Source organism: Polistes fuscatus, unplaced genomic scaffold, assembly GCF_010416935.1.
Source record: "Polistes fuscatus isolate 324 unplaced genomic scaffold, CU_Pfus_HIC Scaffold5, whole genome shotgun sequence".
NCBI lineage: Eukaryota > Metazoa > Arthropoda > Insecta > Hymenoptera > Vespidae > Polistes > Polistes fuscatus.
In genome coordinates, this window is record NW_025113129.1 from 10,815,245 (window position 1) to 10,834,473 (window position 19,229).

General features: G+C 32.5%; 2 protein-coding genes across 2 annotated transcripts in view; both read right to left on the minus strand.

Annotated features, from left to right (window-relative positions):
• The window catches only part of LOC122522144 (zinc finger protein ZIC 4-like), a 31,745-nt gene extending 27,277 nt beyond the window's left edge, over positions 1-4,468 (minus strand). The window contains exon 1 of the mRNA XM_043642958.1: positions 2,824-4,468. Within this exon, the coding sequence (XP_043498893.1) occupies positions 2,824-3,808 (985 nt within the window). The 5' untranslated portion in view covers positions 3,809-4,468. The remainder of the gene's footprint in view (positions 1-2,823) is intronic.
• A 2,383-nt stretch (positions 4,469-6,851) lies between these two features.
• The window catches only part of LOC122522127 (regulating synaptic membrane exocytosis protein 2), a 135,974-nt gene continuing 123,596 nt past the window's right edge, over positions 6,852-19,229 (minus strand). The window contains exon 21 of the mRNA XM_043642938.1: positions 6,852-6,865. Within this exon, the coding sequence (XP_043498873.1) occupies positions 6,852-6,865 (14 nt within the window). The remainder of the gene's footprint in view (positions 6,866-19,229) is intronic.

A 19,229-nucleotide genomic window follows, 5' to 3' on the forward strand; every position in this document is an offset into this window, starting at 1 on the left:
TAATGATATTTTTAAATTAAATTATAACCGAATTGATTAGATATTTGTATTAATTAGATTATTTTTGTAATTATTCTTAAATTAAGAAGTATTTAATAGAAGGGTTTCAAGATAACAATATGTTATTGCGAATAATATTAAATGATAATTTTAATTCTTTCGATCATTAATTCGTTTAATATTCAGGGATGATTATAGTTAAGAAGAAAAAATAGAATTTTTAGATTTATCGTTTAAGAATACTTTTTTCCTTCCGTACGCTTTAATATAATAATGATTTTTACAATTGTTATAATACTTTATATATTACGCGTGTTTATATTAAATTTATATTTTTTTTCTTTTGTTTTTTCTTTTTCGTATTAAATTCTGATGAACACGATTGGCCGTAGTATATACATATATTCGCGTCGCAGGAGTATGAAAATATTTTGCAACCGAGCAGGCAAAATATTTGATCCGTCAAAGGTCCGCGTTCAAAGGACAATGAAAATCCGAGGCGAGATCAAGCTTTGCGTCGCGGCGAGAAAGGACAATGGGGGAAAAAAATAAAAAAGAAAAAGAAAAAAAAGAAGAAAATAAAAAAAGGGTGGACGGATTTGAACGCACGTATAAGAGAGGTGTGTACGCGTATAGACGAAGAATAGGAGAAAACAATGCGTGAAATCGTGCGTACCGCGAGAAGTGCTTTTTTATTTTTTTTTATTTATTTTCTTTTTTTTCTTTCTTTTTTTTTTAACATCCAGAAAGTCTATTAGAATTTCTCGCGAGAAGCGGGGTACTCCTACGTGTCAATTTCGATCAAACGCGAAGACTTTTATCTGACGTTAATTGAAACGCGTTAAGAAAAACCGCAACAACAAATAACCAACCCCTATTACGAATCATCGAAATATAATTGATACTATTCGAAGATTAATCAAATATTTAATATAATTATAGATGTTTTATTTTATATATATATTTTATTTCGTTTATATAAAGAATATAATAAATTATATGCAATGCGTCGACTAATATAATAATACGCCAATTAAAAGTTAAATTACTTCGATAAATAATATCATAATTTGGATTATAAAATATTATTAATCGAGAGAAAAAGAAAAATAAAGTAACCAACCTCGAATTATAACTTTCAATGACGAACCCGTAAAATGATAAAAAAAAAAAAAAAAAAATGATCGACCAATCAAACCAGACGTCCATAATTTAGTATCCGAAAATAACCGTAAAAAAGAGAAAAATTTTCTCATGTTTTTTTTCCCTTCTTTTCTTTTTTATGTGTGTGTTCCCTTCGTCGAGTATAACACCACCGGCGTTATTAATCGCAAACAATAAGAAGAAGAATAAGAGGAGGGGGAGGAGGAGGAGGAGGAGAAGGAGGAGAAGCTTTTCGTCGTGGAGAAAAACGTTCCATCTCGTACGGCTGGCATCTTTCATCGATGAAAATTAATAGAGAATAAGCTCGAGGCGTATCACGAAGTGTTGGACGTTTTTCGATTGGTCGAGGGAAGGGTACTTTTTGAAAAGGGGGATGAGCAGCGAAACATGGCGACTCTCGCATCTTGTGTATTGTCAATGAAAGAGAGAAAGAGAAAGAGAAAGAGAGTGTTTGCTACGGGGGTTGATGAATCCAACCGAGCTGGCAAGCAAGCAAACAAGCGAGCGAGCGAGATAAACTAGGGGTGAGAACCGTTGTTTGTTGTAAATGAAAATGAAATTTAATCGTACGCGATATATAATACACCACCGAGAGTATCCACAAAACCGTATAGTAACTTTTACAAACTCGTACGAATGTAACTAGAAATCCACCTGTATATGCTTCGTGATTATCAACAAATTACGAACAAATTTTACCGATCTCATTACACCGACTGTGCTACGAACGAAATAATTATTTATTTTGATGTACGATTCCGTGTTGTTAACGTCATACGTAAAATTTTTATTCATGTATTTTGTAGGATTGTTGTTTAGTGTAGATAATATTTTATTAGTAGTTGTAAATGAGTTCTCTGAGTCCGTTCGTATCTTTGGACTATCGGTCATAAAAATATGACAAAAAAAAAAATATATATATAAAAGTAAAAAAAGAGAGAACGGGCACGAGTATCGCGATAAAAAAATATTTGAAACAAATTTGTTAACCAAATTTATAATCGTTAGAGTCGTGATAACAGAATTTAATTGCGTTGCGATAAATGTAAAGGTAGAATCGTTCAGAAAAAAAAATAAAAGAAGAAAACAAAAAGGGGTAGTGGGGAGGAGGAAAGAGAAATAATTAATAGTGACTTTCCAGAAAGGAATTTCCCAAAGAACGGAGAAAGAGAGAAGTTAAGCAGCCAGCATCAGCAGCAGCAGCCGGTTTCTTCTCTTGGTGGCGTCTAGCCGTCGGCAAGAGAACGACCAATGAGAGTGGCTTTAGCCTCGTCTCGTATATAAATATGTAAATACAATGTCCAGGGTCTTGGACATAAAACGTAAGGATATATAGCCTGGTAATTTCTTAATTGCGACCGAAAAAATTCTTGTCATCGTAAAGACCTCCTTGATTACAATGAAACGAGCTGAGGCGCCGAGGGCGTCTCTGGAGGATCTGGTAAATGAGACTAAAGAGGGAAGACGAGGAAAAGAAGGAGGAGTGTAGTTGTATTAGTGGTAGTGGTAGTGATATTAGTGGTAGTAGTAGTTGTAGTAGTAGTAGTAGTATGGAAGACTATTTTGTTTCAATGATTTATCTATCCGTTCGTAAGGTGAACCTTTCTTAATCGAATTAAGACAAATGTTGGGTAAGCAAATTTATGCGGATGTACTAACCTGTATGAGTTCTCTTGTGTATTTTAAGATTTTCCGACCTTGCGAAGACTTTTCCGCACGAAGGGAAAGGACAAGGAAAGGGTTTTTCTCCAGTATGTACTCTTATATGATTGACGAGCTTGTACTTGGCTTTGAATGCCCTGCCGTTGCGAGCACATCCTTGCCAATAGCACGCGTGCGTTGTAACTTCGGGTCCTCCCACGTGATCAATGGCTAAATGCGTGACTATATCGGATAGAGTGGAAAAAACTTTACGGCAAACTCTTCTTCCCGCATTAGTTGACTCCTGATCGACCCACATGCAAGATAATTCTTGGTGTTGTCCACCGGTTTGTATTACACCAGGAGCTGGGCCACTCCCAGGACCTGCACCGTTGTTCCTCATGTATCTAAAGAAAGCACCATGGGGATGATGTGTAGGATGAGTAACAGTGGGATGCTGCTGATGGTGTATAGATGCCGGTGTCAAATGCGGAGCACCTAAATATTGATGGTGAGTGGATAACCGGGAATCTTGAGGATAATGTCCAGGATAGTGTCCTGCTGCTAAGGGATGTTGACTCGGGTGATGAGGAAATTGCTGCATCGTGGCAGCTGCTGTGCCATCGTGATGGAGCGGAGTGAATATACCTAGACCACTTTCGGGAGTAGTCGGGTTAGCCGTCGCATTGAACTCGTGTTCTCGGCGTAGCAAAAAATCACGAGCAGCGTAACTAGCGTGATGGCCCATGTGGTGACCCATATGAGGTGCCATGTGAGGAGCCGGATGGGGATGATGGGGAGGATAACCCTGAGGATGGAAATGGTGATGTTGTTGAGACGGTGCTTCGCCGACCGTCGGTTGGACACCACCGGCACTGCCGTCACCCGTCGAACCACCACCCCCGATGTTGCCATCGCCTCCGCTTGGCGACAATTTGATGCCCAGGCTCGCTAGGTGGTGAGAATGCGAGGATACGCCATCGAGAAAAGTATTCATCATCATGGAACTTACACTTATATAACTTTACCGGTTCAATGCGTTTCAAGCCCGCCGGCTTATCATATCAGTTTATTATTTCAAATCGAGTTTATATTCTTCGATTAACGTCCGATCTCTAACAATAATAAGATCTGTTTATACAGAAATCAACGTTTACGTTCGCGTCGCGCTATCTGAAGAAGAACAATTAGATTAATAATTGTATGTGGCACTTTTATCGAAATATTTTCGATTCAATCGTCGGAATTTTATGACGGAATATTTCTTCCATTTTATTTTCATTTATAAAATTCTAATCTCCTCGAAGGAGATCTCGAAAAAAAAAAACACTTTTTCACGTTATTTTACGTTTGTCCTTAGATATTTACTTCTGTTTTATTTTTCTCACAGTCACAAAAATGAAAACTATTTATTAAAACTACACGTCTTATTATCAGTTTCAATTTTTCACCAAAGTCTATTACGTCGTATGACAAAGAAAAATAAAAACATAAATATCCGACGCGATAGAACACGATATCAAATGAGAAAAAGGAACTTAGTCAAACGCGGCCGGAGAGACTAGGTAAACCGTATTCCGTAACGTGCCTTTCTACGCTCACAGCGGGACTGAGAGTATCTGGACTCCTGGCGGGACAACTCAGGGCCTGCTCGCTTGATTTCGGCGGCTCTCTTCTTCCATCTCCACCGTTCTCTTTCGCTCCCTGTTCAACGTTTCCAAGGCCCCCACCAAGTGCCCAAATACAAGCGTTCTCGTTCGACGAACCTGATTATCCCCACTCTTAGTAGGCGTGAACTTGATAACAATCAACCAGTTGGGAAGCTCCCTCTGCGGGTACCAGCGTGTTATTGGTGACGTGCCAACTGGACCGGATTGGAGACTATCCTCCAGTCCTACTCTCTCGCCAATCTGCTACACGTTTGTGGGCGTGTTGAGAATCAAAGCGCATGCCCCTGTTCCCGCCTACATTTCTATCCCTATAACCTTCCCTTAAATATTCCTTCTACCCTACAGCATCCGATAACTTTTGGGCGTAAACTAGCTCAAATTGGCCCGATCTTTTTCCGAGTTCGTACGAAGAACTAATAATGATGATGCTCTAGTACTTCTTCATACTTACATTCGTTCATACGATACTTCATAATATTTTCGCAAGGGTTTAACTAACTGTTTAGTTAAGGTTAACTAACCTGAATTGCTTTATAATATCTTTCATTGTCAAAAACTTTCTCGATAGAGTTTACGTTGGAGGTTTAGATTAATCGTGTTGCTCTCCGAACTTCATAAGGATTATTAATTGTAAATAATTTAAGAACAACCAGAGCTTTTCAACTCTTGACCTCATCGTTCTCCGTGAGAAAAAGAAAGAGAGAGGTTGAGAGAGAGAGAGGGAGAGAGAGAACGGATATTCGGTATAATAATTTTGTTTTTATTGTTATTCTTCCGTGTTGGACTGGTGCTACGCCTAGATAGCTAATTACCCGTGGATACTCGAAAGTTATTTGTGTCGTTGATCGATCGCTGTACAACTTTACCATGAAGTTAACATTATTTAACAACCCTAATAGTATTTATCTACTGTTGAATTTTTCATTTTTTTCAGAGTTTGGACTGAAAAATAATTCTGTTTTTAAGAACGTGTTTAATGTTGCTTAGGTATATAGTATTATTTATACAAAAAAAGAGTACCATACTACCATAATTGAATTGTCGGTCAAGATTTTTTCAGCTTCCTTGAATAAATATTCATTCGAGATTAAGCAAGAAAATGTCTTTTACGAAAAATGAATGTTTTTTTTAAATTTTTCCTAAATATAAAAAGGAATACGAAAAAAGAATATTTTTTGAAAATTTTTCTTAAATATAAAAGGAATTCATTTTAAGATCTTTGCTGAAGAATTTGATTCTCCTCCTGTCTTAAAAATACAATGAAGATGACATTTCATACCTTCGGTAGCATAATTTGAATGATAAAAGGAAAAAGAATATAAGTATTCTTCTACGGTTGAGATTTAGAGAATCGGATTCAGAGATACAGATTGTTTTTGTTTTTTTAAATAATATTCGAAAGCTGGAAAGATTCCTTTTGTAGTCATATTCGAAGAATTGGAATCCCATTTTTTTCAAATTGTCGTTCACAGATGACAAATGTATTCATACTTATTCATAGAATCCTTCAAAACATTCCTTATAAAATAAAGGACAATGGAATCGGTAAGTTTACTCTAAAAAGAATTGACATAGCTTGTCACGACACATTGATAAATTTAAATGTTTCAAATTAAAAAAGAATATTCCTAAAATCTTTTTTTCCCCCTTAATAGTTACTTTTACAACGATACTCGGCTTTGAGGTTATTTATATTTTATTTTGTTGCGTCTTGTGTAGGTTGCAAAGGTTAAATTATACAGTTAAAATGTAAACAAAATTTGATAAAAGATTGACAAAATGTTTTTTTCTTTTCAGATTTTTCCTTCTTTTTTTTTCTAAAAAGACATTTTTCCCTTCGTTTTAGTTTTCAATAAAAATTTCTACCTGCATTTTGAAAGGGCTACGATTTTCATAGTATTTTATTATGTCCGTTATTTATATAATCTTTGAATGGAATAATAGTTCATCAAATACGTCATATATTTATTCATTTTTTTTTATTTAGTATACCATAATGAAATATAAATTATTCGGACATAACAATAGATCATAAATAAATAAATGAAACACCATAATGGAATATAAATTATTTGGACGTTGCTATTACTACACAATTATTCCAAAACACATTATAAATCATTATTCATAATTTTTTTTCCTAACACTTATAATCTTTCCCATAGTATATTATAAAATCAACGAAGCAAATAACGTCGATCGATAGATACAATTAACAATGATCGATGTTTGCGAATAAGGTCTAACTTCTAATGAAGTTGCAATGATTTTTTTCTCTTCCTTTCGTATCTTGCAAATCTGATCTACTTAAATACGTTGTTGCATTTATTGTTCGATTAACGTACAACAAAGTTAGATCAATTTATCGTTGGTTCCTTAATTATCCGTTCCTATAAAACACAATCGAATATATTCTCATAGAAGTTTATAATTTATGAAAAATGCATGTACAAGTTGTAAATCGTATTAGTACATGGATTACTGTTAAATCATTTTCAAAATCTTTTCTTTGATATTTATCGAATAAATCGATGTTTCTTTCTCGATCGTTTCGTTCATTCATTCATTCATTCATTCATTCAGTCATTCATTCATTCATTAATTCAGTCATTCATTCATTCATTCATTCATTGAACTTTTATTTACCACGACGTCAACGGATTAAAACTACCAGGTAAGATCTCTCTACCTTCAGTTCTAATTAGCACGGGTAATAAATGAAATACCGATGTAATGAGAACGAACGTCGAGAAACTGATAATTTGTTGCGGATGTTAACGCTGTGATATACGCGTATCCTGCGGCGAATGCTAAGGTTTTTTTCAAAGGCCATCTTTAAATGCCACCTTTTCCATGTCCTTACACATTTAACATTATCTCCTTAATCATTTTTATTTATATATATACATGTATTTATAGTATATAGATTTCTACTTTTTTATATTTTACTAACCTGGTTACCCAATTAAACTTTGGTCATTAATGTCCAGATTGTAATATCCATCATTTTATTATTTATTAGTAGTACTTTTTTTATTTTTGCAATCTAACATTTCCTGTCTATTATTTTTTATATAACTTGTATATAAATGCGTATGTTATTTTTAAATATATTTTATTTTTGTATTTATAATGCCGACTAAATTATTCAGATATAAGATTGGCTATTAATGTCCACGTTTTAATATATATATATATCATTTTATTATAATATTACTTTATAATATTATTTATATAATATTATTATATATAATATATATTTAATATAATATTATTTTTTTTTTTATTAAATATTACTTTTTCATTCTTTTAATCAAATATTTCTTGTCCACTATATATATATTTTTTTTAATTTTATTTATGTTCGATAATAATCGGATTATCCAATTAACATTGGCCATTAACAGTTAGAGTCTTTTATTAATCCAATATTTTCAACTCGTCATTTTTTCATTTGAACTATACACTAGTGTCTAAGTTTATATAAAAAGAAAATTTAATTTATATTTAATGTTACCCAATGGTTAATCAATTAGCATTGATCATTAATCCTCGATGATGTTTTGTTTCTCGTTATTATTTTAGTGATATTATTACAAGACTTGTAAGTTATAGGAACAAGTTAAAGATTAAACAGGAAGCAGATTCATTGTCACGAGAAAAAACGATGTCTCATTAGCTTTCATAATGGCGATGGTGGTTGGACTATTCGATATTAATAACTCTCATAAAGGTGTCGGAGTCTCACAGTTGTGGGCTACCTCGTAACGCTTTAATAATAAGAGAAAAAGAGAAAGAAAGATGATACGTCCTACTACTATCTTTCTCTTTCTGTTTCTCTTTCTCTGAATGATGTTTTCCATCCACCTTCTGTCGCTTACCGGGATCCGCGAGACATCGGACACGTACAAATCTTAGCTTATGCTACCTCGACGTTAACATATGCATTCATCCTACTGGGTGTTCACAAATTTTTTTTTTTCTTTTTATATAATTTAACTACAAAGTAGTTGTAGATTAAAATTAATACGTCGCATTCGTTTCATTTCACAAACCTTTTATTTTTCTTTTCTACGTATAATAATCTAATGAAATTTTTATTTACAAATTGAACGCTTCAATTAAAAATAAATAAAATTAATAAAATTATATATTACCGATATTTTTAATAATTATAAGTATAATTTTGTAAAATTATTAGATCATTTTGTCGAATATAAAATATTCAGTTTCTAATCGAACTTTGATTTATAAATATATTCATCAAATTTCGATTACTTTTTATTAGATTGATGATTTATAAATAAAAATTACAAAATAGTATGACACCGTGTATATGAATAACTTGTAACATATCGTATGTGCTACCAATGTTACGGTGTATTCACATACACCTACACATTAAACATGATCTTCTCATATAAATGTATGTAATGTGTGTGTATGTGTATTTCTTTGGAAAAGGGCCACCAATACGAGTCGGACATTGTCTTAGCATGGTCATCAGTCACGGCTGGTGTAGTCATTATATTTAATTAATCATTAGACTGAATGGGTCGATTTATTGCGCGGTCACGGCCAATGCCATGGAAGAGTTTCAAGTGGTGGGGGTAAAACGAGAAGAGAGCGTGGATTGAAAGAGATTGAAAGCTTTGTAATCGACCTTTTTATTTTTTATTTTTTGTATCTCTTTTCTTTTTTTTTTTTTTTTTATCGAGAAACGAATACGACGAGGTGAAATTCGATAAACTTTCGACGAACTTTCTTTTCATTCGATATCAAATTATTTTATTGTTATAAATAATTTTGCTCGTTTTTTTTTTCTCGTTAATTTATTAATTTATTTATTTCATTAATTATATTTGTATATTTTTCTCGTTTATAAATTGTACGGTTTGAGACGAGCTTTAATAAAGAAAATGAAGAAATTCTCTTGAAAAGAATTTTATTTAGGGTGACATTTCACTACTTCTTGAAAAGAGAGAGCCCTATTGTGTTATTAATAATACGAAAAAGAGTGAATGATATTAAAAAGTAATTAAAAAATAAATAAGACTACCTTTGGCGATCTCGTAATTACTGAGAACTACCGAATATAACATTCTTGATATTATTTATAAATATATATTGTACAAATGAATATTAATCAAGTGTCGTAATGGTTATATATTAAATAATTATACGTAAATAATATTACGATGAAAATAAGATATTCAATTAAAGATATTCAATTAAATATAGGAATTTCGTTTTTTCTTTTTTCTTTTTTTGTTTTATTTTAAGATATAAAATATTTGAAATTCCTTCCATTACTTATCGAACTTAACTCGAATAGGGAAGAAAATCCGAAAGGATGAGGACTTTAGGTGGGAAAGAATGACGAGAGAGGGAAGAAACGTCGGTCAGTCGGAGGTGGTCAACGGAAGATAAGATTTCTACGAGCGATGCAAGCTAAGATAAAGTCGCAGATAGGTATCTCAAAAGGATGGACAAGCCGACAATCAAACAAACAAATAAAAAATATTCCAAACGTCAGACTAACTGGGATCTCTAAGATGGAAATGAAAAATCCTTCGGATATGATAATAAAATTACATTTTCTTTTTTTTCTTTTTCCTACTCCTTCTTCTTCTTCTTCTTCTTCATTTTTTGGTCATTTCAATTTGAATAACCTCACGAATAAAATAACAAATTAAATAAAGAAGAGTAGAAGAAACCTAGCAACTATGGAGGAACAGTCTGCTCAAAAGTAATAGAAGAGAAAGAAAATAGAAAATAGAAAGAAAAAAATACAGAGAGAGAGAGAGAGAGAGAGGGTTATGGTACATTCAAGGACAATGAAATATTTTCGCTCCTGTTTCTAAGAATGCGTGGAGAAATCGAGAACGAGGGAAAAATATAGCCTCTATGTGATTTACGAGTTCCCAACTCCTTTCGAACTCCATTCTTATGTTACAACAGAACCACCAGAGCAATGGGCAATAAGCTTTTTCGAAGGGCCCCCTTAAACAAGGAACGTTCTTCTCGTCGTTACTGAAACGAGATACACTTTATTTGCCACGAGAGAATTTATTTTCATTTTTCTTTTTACTTACGTGTGAAATACAATTCTATTCGATTGATCAATTGATTTCGATTATTATATTTTAATCATTATAGGTAAATATATTACTTTAATATTTTATTTAATTATGATTCTTTTATTTTTACGTTAAATTACTTAGCTTTTAATTTCATTCTACCTTTTTTTTTTTTATATGTTCATTTATTTATTATATATTTTATTAAATAACTATAAGGTATTATAGTGTTTTTACGTATCGATAGTTTCGTATCAATATTTTTCTAATAAAATACAAATTTAATACGCGTGTGTGTAGAAATAATATAAGATCGATGTATATAGTAGTATTAGTGCTAGTACTAGTACGCGCGCGCGCGCGCGCGTTGGAAGGAAGTCATCGTTGTCGAAAGCGATGTTTCTGCACTTCTGAAAGGGATTTCTGGCATCTAAAACAAACTCTCACCCTACACCCCCACCCACCCCCTCCCAGTCGCTTTTATCCGCCGTATTTTTCGCTGACAACCTCCTTCTAGCAGCCTTGATTTACGACACCGTTGCGTATAAGATAAAATAGAGAGAAAGACAGAAGAAGTTATAAGTCGGAAAGAGAGAGTGAGAGAGAGAGAGAGAGAAAGAAAGAAATAAAAATAGTAAAAAATATCTAAGAACGAACAGAGAAAAACCATTTTTGGAAGAAGCATTAATATTTATAGTTTTGCACGCGTACGTCACCGGTTTATAATTTTACGAGCAATTTTATAGCCAAGGACTGTTGTCACTGGTCCGACGTTTTACGACATATTAGTCGGTCAAAAATCAAAATGCCGGCATATAGAATCGAGTACGGACTTATAGATAAAACCTACCTATTCACGAAGCAACAAGGGTCAAGGGTTCAATACTTCGGTCGTACGCGGTCGTTACTTTAAGTCATTGTGAATTATTTTATATTAAAATTGCAGATATATATATAAAAATAATAAACAATAAGTATAACAAAACTAATTTTCTATTTATATTCTAATTCAATAACACGTATCGTTAATAAATTAATGTAAATTTTAATTTGACGCGTATGATAAGAAAGAATCGAAACGAAATAAAATTGCGTTTATGTTTTTATCCACGTGTAAAAAGTGCAATTACGTGAAACGAATACAAATATTTCTCTCCCCCCCTCCTTTCCTTCACACGTACACGCACACACGTACTCGCAGATGCGTTTACGTGGATAATGTGACGTAGGAAAAGGAAGATTGTATATTCTAAGGTTGTTGTTTGTCCGCAGTTGGCGAACAAAAAGGTATCGTTAGTCGACTTACCCCCATATTCCTTGGACTTACCCCTAAAAAATGATCGTTCACCCCCCGTCGAGTAGCAGATGCAACTTTCCTAGTATATTTCTCGGCTGTCTCTTCGCGAGCACGCGGCTTGTGTCGGACGTAGGCGGTAGATTTACCGTATTTTTCTTTCTCTTTCTCTTTCTCTTTCTCCCGCTCGCTCACTCACTCATTTTTTCTATCTTTATCTAAAATATTGCCTCATTAAACATAACTCAAGCAGAGTTCGTAAAGGAAGATACGTTATCCGCGTGAAAAGACATTCTAAGGCTAATCCATCCAGCAAGTAATTTGATCTTATAAAGATAAGTAACTTTGGTCTCTTCACGATTATAAAGGATAGATAAAAGAAAAAGGAATAAAGAAATAAGTAGAAAGAAAAAAAAAAGGAAATGTCGAAATAAATATCAGAAAAGAGGAAACATAAATACGTCGAATTATATACCATATATTCTATCTTTTTTTAATCATTTATTCACGCGAGTTCTTCTAAGGAATGAAAAATTCATTTTACGTATGTAATATTTAAACGATTATTTAACGATTCAACTAATTATCTACGATCTTTTATGATTTGTCAAGTTAAAAATAATTATCGCGTATCTAACATCTACACGATTGTCGAACCATTCAAAAATGTGATCTACAATTACGTATGACTCGTAATTTATGGAAATATTTGTTTTTATTTAATCGTTCGAACAAGAATTTAATTTTATGAATAAAAAAAAATTAAACAAATTCTTATATAGTTGGATAAAATTAACGGATACTTAAATATTTGGCATGGATTGTTGAAGAAAAATAAAATAATGATAATATTACAAAAAAAAAAAAAGAGAGAACAAACCAACGCCATTTTCACGGTCCTCGTTTGTTTCCAGACGGGAATAAGGAAAAGGATACAAAATTATCATAATTACCTGTTTGGTTGGTCAGACCTTAAGACAAAGGGTAAATCGTAACTCATTGACAGGTAGTGCCACGCCTTTCCTTTTTCTTTCCTTTTCTTACCTTCTCTTTCTAAATTTCTTTTCTTTCTTCTTTTTTTCCGGCATTTTGACCACATAGAATGAGAGTGTCCTTTGCTATACGAAAACCTGTCGTCGGGATTCGAGATTCCTGCTAGTTAGATCTAGTTCGAGATACGGTTGGGATATCTTGTAACCAAAGGCTCATTACGTTTTTTTTTCTTCTCCTTTTTTCTTGGTTCTTTTTCAAAGATCTTACGAGATTAAATCTTTTGTCGGCGTGTTTATTGTGGTTTATCGAACACAACTATTTGCGATAAGATTTTTCTAAATGAGATGTTCTCCTTATATTCCTTTTTATTGTTTTTTTTTTTTAGAAAGGACACGTGTAACAAATAACTCCGTGTAAGATGGAAACATAATGAATAATTATCGTTTTAACCTTTACCTCTATTATACCACCACTCTAATTTGATTAGTTTAATAGGATCTAAACGAAGAATCTTAACGAGTAAGTACCCACGAGTTTAGTTAGGCACTCATCGATAAATTCGATGGACTTTGAGCTCTAATTGTTTCATTGTTAGGATAAAACCTCATCTCATATTCGATCAATCTCCTTGAGTGGACAATAGGAAAAGGGGCACGCTTACATTCATACTACCAATTTTATTCTTCAATTTATTAACTGGATTCTCTAATCGTTATTAACAATAATAGCTCTTCGTTGTCATCTTTTTTTAACCATTATCTTTCAACAATCTTATCTTATCTGATTTTCTAATTATTTTATACGTCAATTGAAAAGTTTTGTGTCTAACATAGAAATACATGTAAACAAGTTTCTTCTTCTGTTACGTTTTAAAAATATAATAATTGTAATAAATTCAAAATATATCGGTTCAAATATAAAAATTAGTAGATATTAAAGTAAAAAGAAAAAACGTTCGATTATTTCACAACCAAAGGGAAAAAAAATATCTGTCGATGATGTTAATGAAAGAAAAAAAAAAGGGTAACGAACAAAAATATATAAAAAAAGTAAAATAAAATATATTATATAAAAATACTTTGTAGGGCCGGAGACGGAAACGAGGTGTAATTTTCTTAGGAAGATTCTCGACGTACTCAAAGCAACCTTCCTCTCTCTCTCTCTCTCTCTCTCTCTCTCTCTCTCTCTCTCTCTCTCTCGGGGTCACCGGAAAGGCCGCTAATGAGAGAACAGAAGAGGAGGAAGGGTGGACGAACAAATCGGAGATGAAAATGAATTGAGTTGAATGGATTTGAAGTGCTCGACGAGTGTGCTGCCGGGAAGTGAGCAACTTTGAACGAACGAACGAGAGAGAGCTCGAGCACCCTCTCCACCACCCCTCCACCCTCTCCCCAACTCCCCCTCCTCGTCTTCCTCTACCATCCCCCAACCAACAATCCTCCTCTTCATCTTCCTCTCTTCTTCCCTCTTTCCTTCCTTCGAGAATAACTAATCGTAATCGAGACGGTTAGCTCTAGTATTATAGTAACGAGCATTTGAACGATCCTTTTCAATGAGAGATACCCCCCTCCCCCGCCCCTCTTTTCCTCCTCTTCCCCCTTCTACCTTCTACGCCAACGACCATGCGTGCTCGTGCCATTTCTTATTTTAACATCTTTGTTTTTCTCCTTCCCCCCCTCCCCATCCTTTTTACATTTATTCTTGTTATTTTTTACATCCGCGGCATTCCACGGCAATGTTTCCAATCGAAATTCCATTCCGTTTTGCAAGCGTCGTCGATTAAAATTCTTTTTTCGGACCCACCGCACGCGAACCTACTTTTCTTTTTTTTTTATCTTTCTTTTTCTTCTTCTTCTTCTTCGTATTATTATATTATGGTATCTATATGTTATTTGTGTGTGATCCAGTTTTCGTAGTTTAGTTATTTTATTTGTAAGAATTTGTTATATGATGTTATTTTTTTGTCATTGGAATGTATGGTGTATGTGGGTGGGTATACAGGATCATATGAAAGTTGTTTCATTCAGAGATTCCCCTATTTGATATGCGGTTATTGATGATATTTTTTAGCTTTAACTTTTTAGGATTTATTACTATGGTAAGAGTATTGTTGTCAAATATATTGGATTTAAATTTGAATATGTATCGCAAATTAATCGAAAAGTAACGAAGTTTCTGTGTTGAAATATTGACGTAAACGTAATTTAATTTTCGATTAAATACGAAATTGAATTTATACGTTTTTAACCTATTTTATATCAATACAAACTAAAATTAACAAAAATACACTATTATTCAGTATTTAATTTCTATTTTCAAATGAAATATAAACGTACACACTATTATCGTTTAAATATCATTAATATCTAAACTTAACGTTCTCATTAATTATATAATTAAATATGTTCAACTAAAGTTTTATCACAAGTGAATCCTTTCGAAAAATGTTTAGGTACAGATCATCTTATTTAACGTTACAACGGGGACAGAAAAATGCATTACGATCAACAACAACACAACAACACAATACCATTCGACTATCGGAACTCTCCGAAGTTCAAAACAACTGACAATGTGAAAAAGAAATAATAATAAGCGAGAGCGAGCAAGTGAAAGAGAAAGAGAAAATATCGTGTGGGTGATGACTAATAGATTTCAAGACTTGGTCCATCCATCTCGATGCTTCTTCTCCAAGTCTCTTCGATACAAATCGATCTTAGCAAGCGGTCACGTTCCGGTCGTACTCACCGGTCAGCGGATATCGCATCTATCGATAGATCGACCCTCCTCGGCTCGCTTTTTTCGAGAATGCATTTATAACATTGGCCACGGCCCTGAACCATCATCCTTCCTTTCCCATTCGAGATTGTTTGTCATTATGGCTACGAATCTTTTCATCTTTCTTTCTATCTATCTTACTCTCTCTCTCTCTCTTGTAATTTCATTTTCTTCTTCTTCTTGTTCTTGTTCTTCTTTTTTAAAAAAAGTAGTTAAAATTTAACGTCGAAAGTCATTTCCAAAGGATCAATTTCGATCGATTAATTTATTTGGTAAATTGTTTCTTTTTTTTTTCTCATACATTTTTATATTTATTTTTTTATTTGGATCGTAAATTGTATATCAGATAATTTATATTTGTAAAATTTACGATTAGATTTTACATAAATCGTGCCTGATAAATTTCATTAATTAGGATGTATGTATTTTATATTATAATATTATATCGTTGTGTATTATAAATTTATTTATTAGAATATTAAATATGTATATCGTATAAATTATTTCGATCTAATTAATTAAACATTGTTGTTATAATTTTTACATTATCTTTCCAACGATAAGTTTAGTTTTTCTCCATATCACTTTTACGATGATAAAATGATTTCTATTTCTATACTTTGAATATAAAATAATGTTCGATCTTAGGTATCGCGTTACCATTTACTATTTCGCAGATTATCCGTTGCATTCGTAACACGTGTGCAGTGCTACTGCATACTATAGACTATCTCGTTAGATTTAAGTACCGTTACATTTTCTCTATATAACAGTTCCTCGATGCAACCACGTTTTTTAATCAAACAAATATACATGTAAATGTACGAACGTAACGTATATACGCATATAAAAATGTTAACTGTTAAACTCGTAAATATAAACGAGACCGAATTGAGGAATATAACAAATCGTTCGTTTAAAACAATTCTATACAACGTTGTAAATTTCATTACTTATTCCGACGTATCCGATTAACTAGTTTCGAATTTACAATCCACGTAAAGCGTGAAAATAAAAAAATAAACATAGCAATATAATTCAATGTAATAGAATTAAAATGACGAGAATTAATTGGACGATACAATTGTAATGAAAGATAAATAATAATTAATTAGTATTATTTGAACATCAAACTCGTTCGAATTCGATCACGTAAACGATATGGGTAACAGTAAGAAAGAAAAAAAAATAAACTAAGAGAAAGAGAGAGAGAGAGAGAGAGAGAGAGAGGAAGTCGATTAAAGGAAGGATGATAAAAATGACGAAGCAATTTACGGTCCCGTCCGTTCATCGGGGAATAATTGTCATCGACGATGTCCCGTAGCATGATGGCGCCACTCGGGCCTAATTAGCCGGAGCAATTAAAGAATTACGTCGTGAGACGTCTCAGATCTTTTCCTCTAATCCTGAATTCCACTCTTCGAATATGTTTGAACGAATAAACGAATATACAGGCATTCTCAAAATTTATTTAACTCGTCAAAGATAAACAAAAAAAAACAAATATATTCAATATTAATTTATTCGCGATCGAATTACAATATTATTTATTTTTTTTTTCTAAATCATTTCATGGTACAAATATCCAATTAGAATGTAATTTAAAAATAACGTACGAAATATCTTTAGAATAATAATTTATGTTTCACAAACTTTACTTAACTCGTCAAAGAAAAAAGCAAATATTCAATATTATTATTATTATTACGTATTTATTTTTTTGTTTAAATTATCTCAAGGTACGATACATTTCAGTTAGAATGTAGAATAATAATTGATAAATGTTCAAATAGGTTACAACAATTTTCGATATAATCAAATACGAATCATTGATTTGTAGTTATATAATCAATATATAAATATTGATTTATAGTTATATAATTAAATAAAAAAATAAAGAAAAGCGGAGGGGAGGGCAGGCGCCACAATGACGTCAATTACGATATCTACGACGAAAAATGAAACGTAATTAATTTCGTTTATTCAACGTAACAACTTTTGGAACACGCGGTTGTATAAATATATCTATATGAAAAATAATTTGATACTCATCTATATAGCCTGCTGATATTATTTATATATTTAAAAGTAAGATAACAAGAAAGTCATAGAAAATCGGTGTACCTGTTAAATGAAGAACAAAAAGAGAGAAAATATAATAAAAGAAAGGATAGAGAGAGAGAGAGAGAGATGTGGAATGATTTTGTTTGCTCTTTCCACTAACTTAACACACACGTTCACATGTGTTAGTGTGGTAGTATAAGAGAAGAAGAATTCTCGAATGGCGAGGGTATTTCGCATTCGTAAAATCGTCCCTTTACGATTTTGGTCGGCACATAATGTCCTAGACGTCTCCATAGCTTGTCGCCAACGCAACTACATTCTCTCTCTCTCTCTCTCTCTCTCACTCTCACTCTCACTCTCATTCTCACTCTTACTCTTACTCTCTCTCTCTTACTCTTTCTATTTCTCGTTTTGTAAACGAGCATTATGTCTGTTCGCGCATAGTGGTGGGAGAATGGTGGCAGCGGCGACGTATCGAAATAACGCGGAGGGGGGGCTACTCCTTTTTGTTTATGCTCGTTCTTCCCAATTAGACCGGCACCGTCACTGCTCGTCAAAAAAGAAGATCTTTACTTGAGATTTCAGATTTGAATATTTTCGATAAGAAGAAAGGTCGAAAGGTAAAAAATCTTTCCTTTTATTTTATGATTTTCCTTTTTTTTTTTTTAGAGAGAAGGGGGGAAAGGTTATATTTCTTTATACTTATTTAATTAGAAATTTATAATACTCTTTCATTTGTAGGAAAAATATTTTTTTCATAAAAGGACTCATGGATTAATTTTTTTTTCGTGCGATTACATTATTATTATTATTATTATTATTATTATTATTATTATTATTATTATTGCATTTTTATTCGTATTTAATTTATTAATCGTCGAAATATTTTTATATTATGCGTTTTAACATTTATATATATCTACTTTTATTTCGTATATCAAACTAATGCATATTGTATTTTTTTCATTAATTTAATTTATTAATTTAAATATCATATACGTATTGAAAATAATTATGCTTGAATTATTATAAAGATAATTTCACTCGACGCGCGCGTGTGTGTGTGTATAACGTAAAGCTTACAAATGTAAACACAGTTCTTATAGACGTTCTTATAAACAATCATAAGAACGTTAATGTTAAAATGGAATCAAAACAAAGCGAACGTACGGAACGATAAGAAATAATTTCAAACAGTCGTAATAGAAGAGTCCGCGAGTGTACACGGATTTTTCATATTATATACCAGGTCGTAAATATTTTTCGGTAGAAATATTTTATCACCTTTATTGCTACGTACTTTTTTATTTCATCGTAAATTCGCAGTGATGGTTTTCTTCCGTATAGGTACGTATAAATATATACAAGTATACATTTAAACGTCTAGATAAATAAAACGTTATTTGTTCTTTGGTTAAGTAAAATAAAATCAAATCGAATCGAAAATGAAATAAAACGAAAACTTAGCAAGATTTACTTTTCATGATCGACGTTTAATACGCGTTTTCGCTCGTAACAATTCAATCGTTTCGTTTTGCACGTGTT